Source organism: Berghia stephanieae, chromosome 10 (genome assembly GCF_034508935.2).
Source record: "Berghia stephanieae isolate SIO BIC M18660-M18661 chromosome 10, UCSD_Bste_1.3, whole genome shotgun sequence".
Lineage (NCBI taxonomy): Eukaryota > Metazoa > Mollusca > Gastropoda > Nudibranchia > Aeolidiidae > Berghia > Berghia stephanieae.
Genome location: NC_088369.1, coordinates 27981058 through 27998698, shown reverse-complemented (window position 1 = coordinate 27998698; position 17641 = coordinate 27981058). Strand labels below are relative to the sequence as shown.

Sequence of the window (17641 nt, the reverse complement as noted above, 5' to 3'; positions counted from 1 at the left end):
GGGGGGGGGGGGGTTGTTGTCCTGATGTGATGTTGCATGGCGTCCTTTTTTCCTCCCCACTTTTCCCCTTCATGACCTGATAATATGCTTTCATAAAGGGAAATAGCATTGAAGGCTATCTGCCCAATCTAGATCAAATTAAATTATAAATTTCGAATCATTTTAGAAGACATAATTATCTTGTAGGTTTTGTCTTGTGCTAAAGGTGTCTCTTAGGTGTATCTACTACACTCATGACTTCTGGAACGATGAATTTGATAGCAGGAATTGTTGATCAACCTTACCAGTCCCATTTTATGCTTTTACGGTTATTTGTCTTGGTTTATACTTCCTTCAGTTTAGTTTTGCAAAAACACATTTTGAATTTATATAAGAATGCGAATATACACGAAATAATTCCTAATTTCAATTCCAAATCCCCCCCCCCCTCTCTCTCTCTCTCTCTCTCTCTCTCTCTCTCTCTCTCTCTCTCTCTCTCTCTCAGACACTTACACACATCTTGAACATTTTCTCATTCATTTATCTCGTCGCGTGTCTTTTGATAGTTTCAACTCTTCCGATCCCATCTGGATTGTACAATCACATATTATCTTCTAATTGGTCCTTATCAACGAGACCATTTCTTGCTTATTTATGAGGAGGATTGGAAAGGGTATAATTTCTATCAGCAAGCATATTGTATAGCTGCTTGTCTTATTGAAGTCGATCTTTTTCCGCCCTTTTCTTCTTCTTGCCATTCATTAACGTATTTTTAAACATCTTTTTATAAATGATAGATGTGATTCTAAGAGTTCTTCCATTGAATGCTTACGTGTCTTTAAAATGCTTCCCACAAAGTCATCCATTGCATACGGACATGGGCAGTTCTTTTGAATACGTATGCAGACCTGCCAACCGTCCCAGATTGTCCGGTACAGTCCTGGATTTCACAGGATTTCAATTTTGGGGAAAAGCCAAAAAAAAAAAAAAAGAATTTAATGCGATTTTTTTCTACCACGTCGGGCAATTTTGTTAGGCCTTTTCAGGGACACATTAACAAAATATTAATAAAGCTTTCAGTCATCAGGGAGTGTGAAAATGACATTCTGAAAGTTGATTACACTTTAGAAAAGAATCAGCTGTTGGACAAAGATTTATATCCAGGGAGTTCTGCAAATGATTTGTTGAAAATTCCCTAGCAACATATATAAGAATAATTCTTTTTTAGTTAGGTTATAGATAGTTTGCGCTTGGCTAAGAAACTCACAACATTGCTATCCGGAAATATAATAATAATAATAATAATAATAATAATAATAATAATAATAATAATAATAATAATAATAATAATAATAATAATAATAATAGTAATAATAATAATAATAGATCTTTATTGTCCATAAATATGGCAATTTGTCATTTAGTTACACTTGTTATAACGTTAAACGATAACTGTAACATTGAACAGATATTTCACTCCTACTTATTTTCTCTCTCTCTCATTCTCTCTCTCTCTCTCTCTCTCTCTCTCTCTCTCTCTCTCTCTCTCTCTCTCTTCCTCTCTTTCTTTCACACGTGCGATATACACAACATAAACATATTCATTTCGTTTTCAATTTGTTACGATTGTGGCAATTCGACACCAAAAATTATCATCATTATCAATTGGTCAGTTAATCTTACATTAAATAAATTAATCAGTTAATCAGTCAACGAATCAATCCTTGGTTTTTCTGTACCTACACACAAACTATGTGTAACCTTAAACGTTTATAGTCTGGTTAATACAGTTTAGTGAGAATTACTCAAAAACGCGGATGTCAAAAAATAATAACAAAGACCAAGAGTAGTGTAATTTTCGTTCCATCTATGTATTCTGTTTGCTTAGGCCGCCAACGCAGTTGGCCACAGCATTCAAGCACAATCACAGTTGGGTGTCACCGATTCCATATTCCAAAAGTTGGCAGGTTTGAGTATGGTTATTTGCGACTCTTAATTTGGTACGATGTTTTTTATCTTTGGCATTTTGGATTTTTATCTTTGGCATTTTGGATATTTTTCGAATCTGTTTTAGGCGTGAATGATTTCTAGGATTGAGCTCTTTCCTGATTGTAAAATACCGTGTCTTTAAGACTGCTTCAGCGCTTTTTTTCTTGTGAATTTTCGTGCCTTTTTATAATACAATTTTTATAGGCCTTTTATTGCTTGCAGCTTTTGATATTTCAGATAATCAAAAGGCTTTTTCATAACTGTAACCGCGCCAGTGTCTTAATGTAAAAGCTTTTTAAATATGTAATATTTCACTATGCCTTTTCTCGATTGTAAATGGGTTCCTCTTTAATATGGTAATCAAGAGGCCCTTTTCGACTGTAAGCTTGCACTTCTTTAGATGTGTAAGACAAGACTTCATGGCTTTTTTCGATTGTATGTATACAATACATAGCATCTCTGGTTTGTAACTCCCGTGTCTTTGCGAGATAGTTCTTGGATTATAATTGCACGACTCATTTAACAGTTATGATTTCACACGGTCTTTTCTGGGACTGTAAACATGCTGTCTTTTAATGATACAATTCATTCACCATGTCGTTTCTGGATTGTAAGCCTCCGGTATAATTTAAATAGGTATAATTTCACGTGGCCTCGTGCCCTTGACTGAAAACCTTCATGTCATTGAATATGCCACAATCATGAGGTATTTTCGTGATTGTAAATGTGTTTTGTCTTCTTTTTTTTTACTAGTACGATTTCTACTCGGCATTTCTCGAGTTTTATCGTTCGTGACGTTTAATACTCATTTGCTAATTATTGGAATACCGTCACTTTCGTAACGATTTAACCAACATTTTTTATTATTTTGCGATCTTTTGTTAATATTTAAATGTAAAGAAAAAATATGTCATAGATATAAGAACTTAACGCTATGTTGAAAAACTCTTTACTGAGGAATTATTAGTTAACGCTATGTTGAAAAACTCTTTTTTGAGGAATTATTTGCCATGCACTTATTGATCTTGAATTGGAATGAAAAATATAATCTTGTTTCAGGTGAGTATGAAATGTTTGGGGAAATCCTGGCTGGGATAGATAATTTCCATTTTGTCTTTATCATTGTAGATATGCTTTTTATTTAATGGCATCCGCTTAAAACAGACGCTTAAAATATTATTCATTTAAATTTCATTTGATATGCTTGTTTTCCACGATACATTTTCCAAAATAAATCATTTTCATACTTACAGTTTATTTCAAATTATAAGATTGGAACTCCAGTGGTATGGCTTAGAAATATACTATGGATTGTTACTGTGCTCCTTGCGCTTCGCGTTTACTGCTTCACTGCATGTTACAACATTATACAGATGCGCTTTGGATTTTGAGAAAAAATGGTTGTTTTCATGAATGCTAAACCTTGAATTAGAATTGTTTCTCCATGCCTTTCTATTCCAATTATTGCGTGCGTGACATAGGCTGTTTTGGGTAGGTGGTCTTGAAAAAAGATATTTCCATGTCAGGAGAGGTGGCTATAGATGAGAAAGAAAGGAGCTCGATTTTGGTCCTGTAAAAACCGGCATGTTATAGTTTTCAACGGCTCTGCTTTGTATTTCCATTATCTATCTATCCATCTATCTTTCTATCTATCTATCTATCTATCTATCTATCCATCTATCTTTCTATCTATCTATCTATCTATCTATCTATCTATCTATCTATCTATCTATCTATCCATATATCGCTCTATCTTACGTAATGTGTGTATGTAATTGTCCGAGAAAAGCGACTATTTATCGATCCGGAATGCCGACGTCTACCATAATTACTCACCTTTAAAATTACTCAGTTACTATGAATCTACTGATTTGGAAATTGTCGAAAACGCCGCATTTTTGCAACGAAAACTTCATTTGGAGGGCCAACTGGAACCAATGGTTAAATTTTATTTTGTAGGTTACAAAGTCTTTTCTCAATGAGAAAAAAATCCCCATCAATATCCGCTTTTATCAACACAGATTTATAATTTTAAATCTCCTGTGATCTAGGATGCAAGAAGAGGTTTGTCGAATAATTGTGTTCTGCGTAAATTTGTGGTGCAGTTGCTCTTTTAATCACCATTTCAACGCTTTTCCCTCTCAATTGCTTATAAAGATCCCAGCAACCCATTTCCAAGCATTGATAACACGTAACTTCTTATTTGGTAAAGTCCACATTCTTAATTCACCTAATTGTTACACGATTAATTCCTCATCATAATTACTCGGTAATAATAATTATACCAGTTGCATTTCAGAAATAAGATTTGAGCTAATGCTTATTTCCAATATAAAGGTTTGCCTGAGCATTTTAGCATATGCGCATGAACAGTACTTGTGTGCAACGCAATGTTGAATTTTTCCAGTTGTGTATATGTTTGTATATGTGTGTATTTGTTTACATGAACTTTTGATTCTTTAACTTTTCATAGAAACTTGCTACAATCTATTTTCTTTAATTAAGACCTTAAGATCTGTCCTTTATATTGTTGAGTTATAACATTTATATTTGGAAACTGGTATACGTAGGACATTTCAGTTTTGATCAGTTAAACCCATATCCCTCCCTCTCAGACATCAATTACTGTCGGTGTTGTTCTTGTAAAGATGTATTGTAGTAAACGTGAATCTGATGATAACTGTCATAATAACACTGGCTGCAGGATATTGGAACCCTCGATCACTTACCTTATCGGTACGTCATAATATACTTTTCAAGAGACAAAAACATGACTGAATTTAATCTTATCATCATTGTCAACTCCAACAATAAGAATGTTGTTCCTCCAAAATGTTTCAAAATGATAAACAAAGAGATTAATAGATTTAATGAATAATCACTAAATGAAAAATCAAGAAAGAAATTAAAGCGTACAAGACCATCAACAAGGAACCTGTATTGAAACATGGAACGTAAACGCAATGCCACAATGTTTACATATATAAGGCTGTCTGAAATTAGATGCAAAGGGAATTAATTCACATGTTGTCCAAGAACAGACAAATGCATAAAATGTTTGTGGACGACCATAAGTTTGTTAACAATCTCATGACACCACATAATAAAAAACAATTAGAAATTCTACGTTTCCAAGAATTGCTTTCACAAAAATAAAAAGTTTTGGTTATTTTGAAAGGATACCGGAATTTGTGTGGAAAAAGTTTTATAATGGGGACATCTCTTTTAGACTGGGCAACTTTGAATATTATACTCTATACAGAACATGAACAAGTAATAACTCCGAAAATAATTATACATGTGGCCTTTCAAATGACTGCAGAGAAGTTGATATATGATGGTATGATGTTTTGGTTTTTTTAAATTAGTGCTTTGTTTCTTCTCTTTTTTTTTTTTTTTTTTGTGAATTATTTTTTGTGTAATAGCTGTTGTTAAGTTGCCCTTGTTGCTATTGTTGCTGCTATTGTTGTTGTTCTTTGGGGTTTTTTTAACCAACAGTTGACGCTAACAATGGTCTAGATAAATTTTCCTATTACCTCACCTGATCAACAAAAGTTAATGAAGGAGTTAAGATAACGTCCATGTTCTCCATCTATTAATAAACCATTCATGTTGTTGTTTCGTCGTCGTCCACATTGACCAGAACTGAGATGAAGCACATCAGCCGGACTTTGAATATCCGAGGTCCTCTAGAGGTTGCTTTTAAGCTGTCCGCTAAGCCTGCCTTACTAGCCATGCTCATTCCCCTCATGGATCGGCCTTTGTTATCCTATCACTTCTATCTGCTCGTATTGATGCTTCACATTTCTCGGAGCGGATTCCTCAATGGGATCTCTCTTGCGACTACTAATGTAGCCGAGTTGTGGGTAATTTTGCCTAGGTGCAAGGTTAGTGGGTTCTGTTTTTTTCTTGTTTTCTTATATGTTTTTTTTTTTTTAATTTTTGTTGGTTTTTTTGTTTGTTTTCCTGATGTGATGTTGCCTAGCGTCCTTTTTTCCTCCCCTTCATGACAGAATAATGTGCTTTCACAAAGGAAAACAGCATTGAAGGCTATCTGCCCAATCTAGATCAAATTAAATTATAAATATCGAATCATTTAGAAGACATAATTATCTTGTAGGTTTTGTCTTGTGCTAAAGGTGTCTCTTAGGTGTATCTACTACACTCATGACTTCTGGAACGATGAATTTGATAGCAGGAATTGTTGATTAACTTTACCAGTACCATGCAATGATTTTACGGTGATTTGTCTTGGTTTGCACTTCCTTTTTGCAACAACACATTTTGAATGTATATAAGAATGCGTAATATACACGAAATTCTCTCTCTCTCTCTCTCTCTCTCTCTCTCTCTCTCTCTCTCTCTCTCTCTCTCTCTCTCTCTCTGTCTGTCACACTCCTTAAACATTTTCTCGTTCATTTATCTCGTCGCGTGTCTTTTTATAGTTTCAACTCTTCCGATGCCATCTGGATTGTACAATCACATATTATCTTCTAATTGGTCCGTGTCAAGGAGACCATTTCTTGTTCATTTATGAGGAGGACGGGAAAGGGTATCATTTCTACCAGCAAACTGTTGCCATATTGTATAGCTGCTTTTCATAATGAAGTCCGCCTTCTTCTTCTTGCCATTCATTAACGTATTTTTACATCTTTTTATAAATGATAGACAGATGTGATTCTACGAGTTCTTCCATTTTTGCTTACGTGTCTTTAATATGCTTTCCACAAAGTCCTCCATTGCATACAGGCATGACTTGTCTTTTGAATAAGTAGGCAGACCTGTCAACCGTCCCAGATTTTCCGGGACAGTCCTGGATTTCAATTTTGGGGAAAAGCAAAACAAAAATGAACAAAAAAAAAAAAACAAAAAAAAAAACCAAACAATTTAAATGCGATTATTTTCTACGGCATCGGGCAATTTTGTTAGGCCTTTGGGACATCTTAACAAGATTAAGATTAGGTCTTCAGTCATCAGGGAGTGTGAAAGCGACTTTCTGAAAGTTGAGTATACTTTGGAAAAGCTGTTGGACAAAGATCTAGATATGGGGAGTTTTGCAAATGATTTGTTGGAAAATCTTAAAAGCAAGAGCAGAGCAGAAGTCTTTAAAAATGCAAGGGGTTTCTTCACCAAAGGTCTGGATTATATGAAGACCAGCTTCACCCTCAAATCAGACATCCTGACACAAGCTGCATCAGTAAAAGGGAAGAGTGGGAATTTAGCTCATTGACCTTCTTTTCTTCAAAGTTCAAGGCATTGACCCTATGTGATGAAGATACTCTCAGAGCTGAGTTTAAGGATTTTCAGTCCTTTTCATTCACCCATGGAATTGAAAAAAAAAAAAAGGATTGAGTTAACGAAACTTTCTGCTTTGAGGACAAGAGACTGCTGTTTCCTAATCTTTGCAAATTATTGTTAGCGGTGCTTTGTATTTACATTCCTCATATAATGCAGATTCGGAGAGAATTTTCAGTGATGGAAGAAAGAACTTAACTGAAGCATGTCCACAAAGGCCCTTGAATCCCTACTGGTCTCAAATATAAACACCTCGTTCCTTTTTATAATACCATTTTTTTTTCGAGGCCTTTTATTGCTTGCAGCTTTTAATATTTCAGATAATCAAAAGGCTTTTTTTATAACTGTTACCGCGCTAGTGTCTTAATGTAAAACCTCTTTTTTTAATAGGTAAGATTTTACACTGCCTTTTTATTTTTAGCTTGCAAACATGCACTTCTGTAAATATGGAATATTTCACGAGGCCTTTTTTTTCGATTGTAAACGTGTTTTCTAAATAGTCAATATTATACGAGGCCTTTTCTCGATTGTAAACGTGTTCTTCTTTCATATGGTAATCAAGAGGCCTTTTTCGACTGTAAGCTTGTACTTATTTAGATATGTATGACTTCACATGACTTTTTTCGATTGTATGTATACAACACATCGCACCTCTGGTTTGTAACTCCCATGTCTTTGCGAGATATTTCTTGGACTGTAACAGTTATGATTTCACACGGTCTTTATTTGGGGACTGTAAACATGCTGTCTTTTAATGATACACTTCATTCACCATGTCGTTTCTGGTTTGTAAGCCTACGTTTGTTTGAATAGGTATAATTTCACGTGGCCTCATGCCCTTGACTGAAAACCTTGAATATGCCACAATCATGGGGTATTTTCGTGATTGTAAATGTGTTTTGTCTTCTTTTTTTTTTTTTACTAGTATGATTTCTACTCGGCATTTCTCGAGTTCTATCGTTCGTGACGTTTAATACTCCTTTGCTAACTAATGGAATACCGTCACTTTCGTAACGATACAACCAACATTTTTATTATTTTGCGATATTTTGTAGATATTTAAATGTAAAGAAAATATTCTGTTATAGATGTAAGAACTTAACGCTGTGTTGAAAAAACCTCGTTTTTGAGGAAGTATATATTATGCACATATTGCTTTTGAATTGGAATGAAAAATATCTTGTGTTAGGTGAGTATCAAATTTTTGAGAATATCCTGGCCGGGAAAGATAATTTCCACTTTGTCTTTATCATTATAGATGTGCTTTTTATTTAATGGCATTCGCTTAAAACAGGAGTTTAAAATATTATACATTTGAATTCCATTTGATATGCTTGTTTTCCGCGATACATTTTCCAAAATAAATCATTTTCATACTTGCAGTTTATTTCAAATTATAAGATTGGATTCCAACTCCAGTGGTATGGCTTAGAAATATACTATGGATTGTTACTGTGCTCCTGGCGCTTCACGTTTACTGCTTCATTGAAAGTGCACCGTTCCGTTTTCAAGAAAATATATTTATTATATCGTATAATTCATTATCATATAGAAACTCTTGAGCATTTGCAAATTACACACGCTCGCGCACAAAAAAATATGCAAATTTATCCAAACAAGCTGTCCCCTCGTATAAATTCCTTTATAGCTTTCTCCTCCCAATTGCTTGTGTTGGTGTTGTAATGATTACTCCCTGCTTAATTTAGGCATCTCAATTATCAGCAATTGCTTTTTCTTCTTCTTCTTTTTGCTCCTATTTGTGTTATTGTTATTATTGTGTGTGGAGGCGTATGTGTTTGTGTGTATATGTGTGTGTGTGTGTGTGTGTGTGTGTTCGCTCGTTATCTTGCTTCTTTGTTTTCAAGTCATCTTAAGTTCTATCTCTTATTCGTAGTCTCAATTCCAATTGTGATACATCCAGTTATGCCTGAAATATTTAGAACTGAAGGAGGAGCGAGAGTTTGTAACGTCATTGATCATCCAAACATCTGCCATCCTTTAAGTAACCTGTATATACATTTTTGTTTAGCATGAGTTTGATTAACACACTTTTGAAGTGCGTTCTTGAATTTCAGATATCAGGGCTTAATCTGAAACACAATAATGTTGTTTGAAAAAAAATAAAAAAACAAAAAACAACCTAAGCTCAATAGAAATTTGTCACAACGATGAAGCGGATTTGGATTATTATTATTATTATTATTATTATTATTATTATTATTATTATTATTATTATTATTATTATTATTATTATTATTATTATTATTATTATTATTATTACTATTATTATTATTGTTATTGTTGTTATTATTATTATTATTATTATTATTATTATTATTATTGTTATTATTATTATTATTATTATTATTATTATTATTATTATTATTATTATTATTATTATTATTATTATTATTATTAATAATAATAATATTTGAGGGGGTGTATTATACAGGAAACGTTTTGTTACTGAAAGGCTTTTTATTAATTACTTCAGTTACTACCATATAATTTCAGGACCTAACGTGGTTTTCCTTTTGAAATAGTCCAATTAATAGTTGATTATGATTAAATATACAATTCGATACACAAATTCGGATCTGAATCTGAATCTGAATGTTACTCGAAGTCAACTCAATTCTGAGTGGAGAGAGTTGTTGAATGTGGCTGCCATTGTTGGTGTTTAGGCTGAAGAATTTTGATAATTTTCTCTTGAAGATGACTAAATATCTGTTGTGTTCACACATGATTCGGGAAGAGCGTTCCCGTTTTTGATAGTGTGGGGTGCAAATGAATATTTGAAAATGTTCGAGTTTGCAGATTGGTGTTTTGTGTTTTTGAGTGTTTTTTTCTTCTTTGATTTCGTGAATTTCATTGTATGTCTAGTTTTGCGGAGATGACCGTCATTTCGTTTGTAGTTTTGAACAAAATTGCACACACAATTAGACACACATACTCAGAGAGGTTTTAAAAAAAAATTCATTGAGACCTAATGTATGTGCCTAATGATGATTTTAACACGCTTAAACGTGTCTTTTTTATGTGGTAGAGCTTTCCAATCCCTGATATTCAGATGACAAAAAGTGTTTGTTATTGTGTGTGGTTGTATGAATTTATATGAGTAGACATGTATGGTTCAGTGGAAATCCGCGATTTTGGAGTCAAAGGAGGAATTTCCTTCTTTTTATAAATTACATTCCCCACAATGAAATGTACTGGCGGTGGGGGGATTCGATGTGTGGCGAAACAAATAGGTGCAGTTTCCCACTCTCCGCAAGTTGGCTTGAGTATCAATGATAGTTCATCATCTTAATTGCTCTAAATGTGGGGGTTAGTGCAGTGAAAATGGGACTTAAAGCACCGATTTGTTTAATCCATGGTCTTTTGATGTAATGGAAGTCCTTTATTGTTGTCCAGAATTGAGGTGAGCTACACCCGCCGGGCGATGCGGGTTGAAGGTCTTCTAGGATCTGTATCTCGGGTGTCTGCAAAATCTGCCTTGGTAGTAATGCTTATCGCCCTCATTTCATGGACAGACAAGCCAATGTTGTCGCGTCGGCTCTATGTGCTCATTGGGATGATTCACGTTTGTCGATCGGGATTCCTGGTTTACATCACCAATGCTGTGTCTGATGTTGCAGAACTGGCAGTTGTTATCCCAAGGGTCAAGGTTAGTGACACCTACCCCCACTTCCGGATTAGTAAGTGAAAATATTGTCACAGTATGCTGTTAGAATATTAGTTTTCATCTATTTAAAAAAAAATTATATTGTATATTTTAATTTGTCATATGTTAAAAACATACTTAAATAGCTCATTGGATTTCCCATTCTGTTCTAAACATCACTGGTGGTTGACCGCACTTAAAAGAAAACAAACAAACAAAAAAGAAAAGAAAAAAAATAATAAAAACCGCAACGGTTCTCTCTCTCATCCCAAATATGTATATATCTCTATCTCTCTATCTCTCTCTCCCTCTTCCCTCTCCCCCCCCTCTCTCTCTCTTTCTCTCTCTCTCTCTCTCTCTCTCTCTCTTTCTCTCTATCTATATATCTATCTATAGAGGTATATACTAATGAGACACGCACACACAAAAAAAAAACACGAAATAAAAGTGCTCGACTTTAATATTGAAGGAGCGGTTAGTATATATAAGTAAAATACTTGAATAACTATTTCATTTACTCCAACAGTTCTGTTTCATGCTTAGATTGCCCATAAGCATGAAACAGAACTGTTGGAGTATAGTCTATTATCTCTATCTATTTATCTATCTATCTATCTATCTATCTATCTATCTATCTATCTATCTATCTATCTATCTATCTATCTATCTATCTATCTATCTAGCTATCTATCTAGCTAGCTATCTCGCTATCTATCTCTGCGACAGATAAAATTCCTTATAGGTCGAAGCAACGTTGGCTTTCTTGGCGTGGGGTGCTGTATTGATTAAATTTAAATGCGCCTGCTTACCTCTATATCTGTTTCACGTGGCTTCGTGTTCTAGTTCTAGAACGGGACCATTTAGATTTTATCCGGTCCCCTGCCTTGGGACCTTTTACTAGGAGAGAAACAAGCAGATAAAAATATCCTTTTATCTTGAGACTCCCAATATTTTGTCATTTCTCCCGATCTCCCGACAAAGTTCGTATATCTCCCTACAAAATATTGAGGGCCCGGAATCTATCTGTCCATGTATCTATGATAATAAAAACAATCATTATAATAATTATTACTATACACCTGTTATAATGATTTAGTTTTATATAAGACAATATCCACTAACACCCTGAAAACGCTTTTCAAAGTAAACATGATTTCTCCATTTGAGATCAGAGAGGCATTTTGTTATAACCCTTTTGCTTATGTGGAAAACCAGAATTTAGTTTACCAGTTTATCCATAAACTCATAATTCTTGGTAAAATTTCATAGATACCCACATACATTGGGGGTCCCTTACAGCTCAATAGGTATAATAACACTCTCTTCACACGCAAAGGGACCGAGTTTGAGAGTTTTTGCCAAGCTGATGGCCGTTTTAATCGATCGATATTTGAAGGACGAATTTTCTGACCAAAATTTTAAATACGCGTGTTTTTTTTCAAAGTACGTCATTCGTGGCTTTGTACTCTTCGCTATTTCTCAATCGTATCGATATTCTACAGCAGACCCAGTGTTTGGTCTTAAAAAGAAAAATGTTCACGAAATTTCATGGCGCCATTATCATTATCTCTTCGTCAGCCTTTTTGTGAGATTGTTTGTTGAATTTGTTTCTCTCTTCACACTTTATCGATTCTGTGAGACGCTGTTCCTGCTAATCTTTTAGTGCAAGTCTCTTATCTTTTACTTTTTAAAACTTAAAAAAAAAATTTTCAAGTGCGTATTGATATTCCAAGTATCCCGTATAAATGGTAGTTTAAGTAAAGCATATAGCTCCACGTTTTCTTTAAACTCAAGTTTTAGACAAGCTGCAATTATGTGATTCTATAATCTGAGCTTAATCTCAGATCATTATAAAGGACGCTTTCATTTAGAGGGGGTGATGAATACATTTAAAGACACGGTTGTATTTTGGAGAGGTGGAAAAGTTAAGTAATTGTCTGGATTTTTCATATTTTTCTGATTCAGAATTATTTTTAGTCTTCTCTTTAGAAATAATACAGGATATATCATAAATACATTCTAAGATAGTTGCCGTTGTCATAGGAACCACACTGAATATGGTCATTATTTGTTTCTTGTTAAATCAATCTGTACCGATTTTCTGATATTCGGAATTTTTATTACTTAAGTATGGGGAGGGTAGAATACATTTTGTACATGAATCGGTATAAAGTCATGATGATAGAATATTTAATTTTCCGATTTATATCTCTTGTATTGCTCTTCATCCTCAGTGACACGTCACATATTTTCGTGTCATCGTCTCGGATCATATTTTAAGATTAAAAGTCAGGGAAGCTTATGAAATTAAATAACTTGACTAATCTTTCTATTGGTATTCAGAATAACATATATTTGTCCTTTTGTCTCATATGACACCGAAACGACCCTTTTTACACCCTGATAATATGTATAATATAATATACAGTTTATACACATGTTTTATATACTGGCACAAATATGATATAACCAGTTACCCTGATGTGATATATTATGGCCCATCACACTGTATTCCCATTTCTCAGGAACCATTCCATCCCTGGTGGTTGGATTTTATATTAAATCTGTTTTTTCCAATATTTACTTCCGTCCATGGTATATGATTTCTCTGCCGTCCTCATATCACTCTACCATCCCATCCAAGTATATACATCCTTGTGCAAATGTATTGAAACAAGCTTTATTCAGTTTAATAACTTTTGGTTATTGTCAATTCAATATAATTTATATTTCAATGCTGCTTTGGAACAAAATTGACCAAATGTCCAAATTTGTTTCAGATATATGGAAGCTTTTTAAAGTTACTTGATCTGTTTCATGAGAAAGTTTCACTTGTTTTAAAATTAAATAACTTCAAACTTTGAAACGTTCAACTATAATCTTTTGGAATTACTATATTTATATAAAGTTTTTAAGGATTATAAAGATCAATAAAGAATATATCATTTTGAACGCGATGGCTTGCAAAACATCGAAACATCGACGTAATTGTATAAATTTTAATTCTGTTGCATCTTGCATCTGCTTTTTCAAAACTTTCAGTTTTCATCTGGTAACCTGAGTTACTGGAAAACTAAGCTCTGTATATTTACAGTAATGAATTAAATTAAAGTTAAAGCCATTTATCTCAGAGGTAACTGTCAATGTTGAAATAAAAAGATGAAATTATGAGAACTGGGTGACTTGCTACAGATTATAGTGATCCCAATATTGTCAAGATGATGAAAAGACGAAGATTTGCGAAGATGAAGCTAAAAAGTAAGAAACAAAATTGAATATATTTGCTTCATAAGAGAATAGCATACTAATCATGGAACATTTCGGGCTCAAAACCAGCCAATAACAAAAACAATACAAAGATATATCTATCCATCACTTAAAAATCAGATAGCCAGTAGCCGGTAGACATTTCTAGATACTTTAATGGGGTATGGCCAAAATTTGTCCATCAAAAAAGAAATACCTGACGGCCTCATTCGATAATCAGTATAATCAATCTTGCAGCGACCTCGGTGTGGCCTATCCCTTTAGATTGTAACAAGTTTATAGCTAAAGGCCGAACCATTTAAATGTTCTAGGGTGTGTCTGATGACTCATACATCTCTTAAGGCCGAGAAGTACGTTTCTCACAAAAGAATTGAGTTGGGGTAGCGAGAAAGTGAAATTTTTGTCAGGTTTGATTACGAGGTTTCGTGGGAACTTGATCTTGAGCTTTTATGTAGAGCAATATTCACTAAATGTGTTCAAAGCGCTTTACAAAAGGTCCTTGACCACCAGCAACAAGTAACGTGTAAACTTGAGACATTACGCCAGTTAGGCGATCTTACAATGTTTGTAATTTTAGGCAGAGAAAGCTGTTGAAGGCCAGGTACTCATTTTACATCTGATTACGATGAGAGAATGTGAGTAAAGAGCCTTTTCCAAGGACTCAATTATGCGCCGAGCCCAGAAACTTTCGATCCGAAAGCGGGTATCATACCACTAGACCACGATGGAGTAGTTGACAAGTGCTCATGTTATGAAATACTCGTACTTGACCAGAGAGAGGGGGCGAGCAGATTCAAGTTACGTCGGTCGCAGGCTTTCAAAAAGTGACCGAAAGGAATAATAAATATAACCTAAGTGTGACCTAGTCTCTTAGAAGGTTTTTTTTTTTAATAAGTAAAATGCCATAGACTGAAACACTTCTGCAAGGATGTTTCATTTCTGTGTTGTACTTTTTAGCTTTACCAGTCCTTGGCAGCTATTAATGCCATTACTTCTAACGCCATTCATAATGGTTTGTTCTCATATTCTTGGAAAGTTGACTTTTTTCCCTTCAGATAACAAGCAACGTTCAGGTTCTCAATTAAGTTTTAGTTTGTTTCAATTATTTGCACCAGTGTGTACATCCTGTCTTTTACCGATTAATGAATGGCCCGTAACCCATGATATAATTTATTATACTTACTAGAGTATCTTGACCCCAATCGTCACTACCCTGCAACTCGTCGTGTTTTGTCAACAAAGAATTCATATCTTTCTGACGATAGTTATTTCAATTTATAAATCATTTAGAGGCAATGTTTTGAATACTTCGGCCAATGCCAATAATCCAATTACCATTTTAAAAAAAAATCTTCTTACCACCATTTTACCCCTCTTTCAATCCTCTTCTTTGTCTTTCTCCCAACTCACCTTTGCCAGCTTTCTTTCTTTCTCTCGTTTTTCTTTTCCTTATCTCATTTCGGGGCTCTCTCTCTCTCTCCTCCTACTCACCCTCTTCGTCCTCCTTCTTTTCTCTCTCTCTCTCTCTCTCTCTCTCTCTCTCTCTCTCTCTCTCTCTCTCTCTCTTGTCACGTCCTTTCTCACTCACCGTCTTTCCTTTACTTCTCCTTGATCTTGTCTTATATTTTTGTTCTCCTCATTGAACACTCCAAATGTTGAATCTCTTCCTCCAAATCACCTATCCAGCCAAGAGGTAAGATTCCTTCACGGTCTCAGACGGACACAGGGCTCCGTCATGGGTTTCTTCTTTGTCTCCATGAAGGCCGTCATACTGGTCTTCCTGGTGGCCGTCATTACTTGGACTGACGTATCCCTCTCGGCGTACCGGATCTATCTGACTCTTGGATTGCTCCAGTCTTGTCGGTCAGGGGTCGTACTCTTTTTTTCTATGGCCATCACGCGCGTGGCAGATCTCAAGGTCACATTTGAAAGGGTCAAGGTTAGTACTGCAGTGCTCTGACAACACTGATTATAAAAAGGTTGGCCATAAAAATCTTTACTTAAATTGTCGATGGCTTAAAATGGCCATCAATTCGTGAAAAAGTCTCGAAATTCAACTTTTTGACAAGTTGACAGGCATGTCAGATCAATACTTGAAGTAAAAGTTTTGATCCAAATGGAAAATATAAGGGTTTTGTGAGAGTTTGACACAATAAAGGATTGACGAATTTATAAACTAATTTGGGAGCAGGCACTGGTGTAAGATAAAGATCTTTAAAAGTGTCTGTGAAACAGTCCCAGACAAAGCTAGAAAGAAAAATACAAGAAAAAAAATATCATCCCAACCATTTTTTTCTTATATTTTTCCGTCTTGCTTTGTCTGGCACTGTTTCATACACCATTTTTCAGACGAATAAACCTCTGATGTTTTGAATCATGAAGAATTGGACTGAGATTGTGTTCTTCCCAAAGTTGAGATCAGTTCATCTCCAATCAATGGAAAGTAATGAGTCAATTTTACTTTTCTACCCCACAAAGACCACAGCCTGAAGCTGTACCAGCGTAAACAAAGAAATGATATTGTGCATACCTCACCGAATGATATTATTGAAGTACATTAGGATAGAATCTTCTCGTATTCCTATAAACCAATAAGATGCCAAATTCACTTCTGATATGTTCGAATGTTATGCGAATTTTTAGATTAGGCCTGAGGGTTCAAATCTAGCATGTTGGAGTTTGTTTATTCGGAACTCGCGTCACTTTGTTGTTGTTTTGGGGTTTTTTTTATTAATATGTTTTGATGCGATTTGCGTATACGCCCTTTTATTATTTTTTTTTATTTCGATGTTTTGATGCAATTTGCGCATACGCCCTTTTATTAATTTTTTTATTAAGATGTTTTGATGCAATTTGGGAATACGCCCTTATGGAAATCGTTCAGACTTAATTCTTTTAGAAAAAATAAAAGCGTCGCATTGACGGGATACCGAAGGCAAACTACTAATTTCATCTGTTGGAAATCCATAGATTCACAGTTACGGCTAAATGAAGTCGCAGCCGAATTTTCTCTGGTAATTCCGATTGTTCGGTTTATTTCTTTCTCACTTTCTCGTGCACTATATGACAATTTAATGGTTTCAAGTCCCCATCTAGATCATTACACCCACTAACCTGCACTGCAAAGCTCTTCGAGAGCATAATTTATGTATAGACATCATCAGACTTATAAATATGTATGCGCACACAGGTTTTAATGTTACGGTTTCGATTCATCTCTGTTTATATTTCAATTGTGTTACAAGGAATTATATGCCATCCTTAACTACCTTAATAACCTTAGCTTTAAAGAGAAATAGCTTTGGCAAAGAGTCCATTATTTTTTTTTAAAGATCAGTGAAACAATATTTCTTTAAACAAATTTCTTCTCTATTATGACATGAGCTATAGGGGTTAAATTTCTTGCTCAAGAAAATACAATGTGCTGTCTGTTAAACTCGAATTCGG

At 34.6% G+C, this 17641-nt stretch overlaps 1 protein-coding gene across 17 annotated transcripts in view; it reads left to right on the top strand.

The window, feature by feature from the left end:
* LOC144980920 (ATP-binding cassette sub-family C member 4-like) overlaps positions 1 to 17641 on the top strand; it is a 139549-nt gene that overhangs the window by 81190 nt on the left and 40718 nt on the right. For 2 of the 17 annotated variants that reach the window (XM_078928844.1, XM_078928849.1), the window contains one exon: positions 10678 to 10930. The exons of 13 other annotated variants lie outside the window; for them this stretch is intronic. In XM_078928844.1, coding sequence (XP_078784970.1) covers positions 10678 to 10930 — 253 coding nt within the window. Of the gene's footprint in view, positions 1 to 5611; positions 5856 to 10677; positions 10931 to 17641 lie in introns of all 17 variants that reach the window. 2 more of the 17 variants (XM_078928855.1, XM_078928857.1) reach the window with 1 other exon arrangement.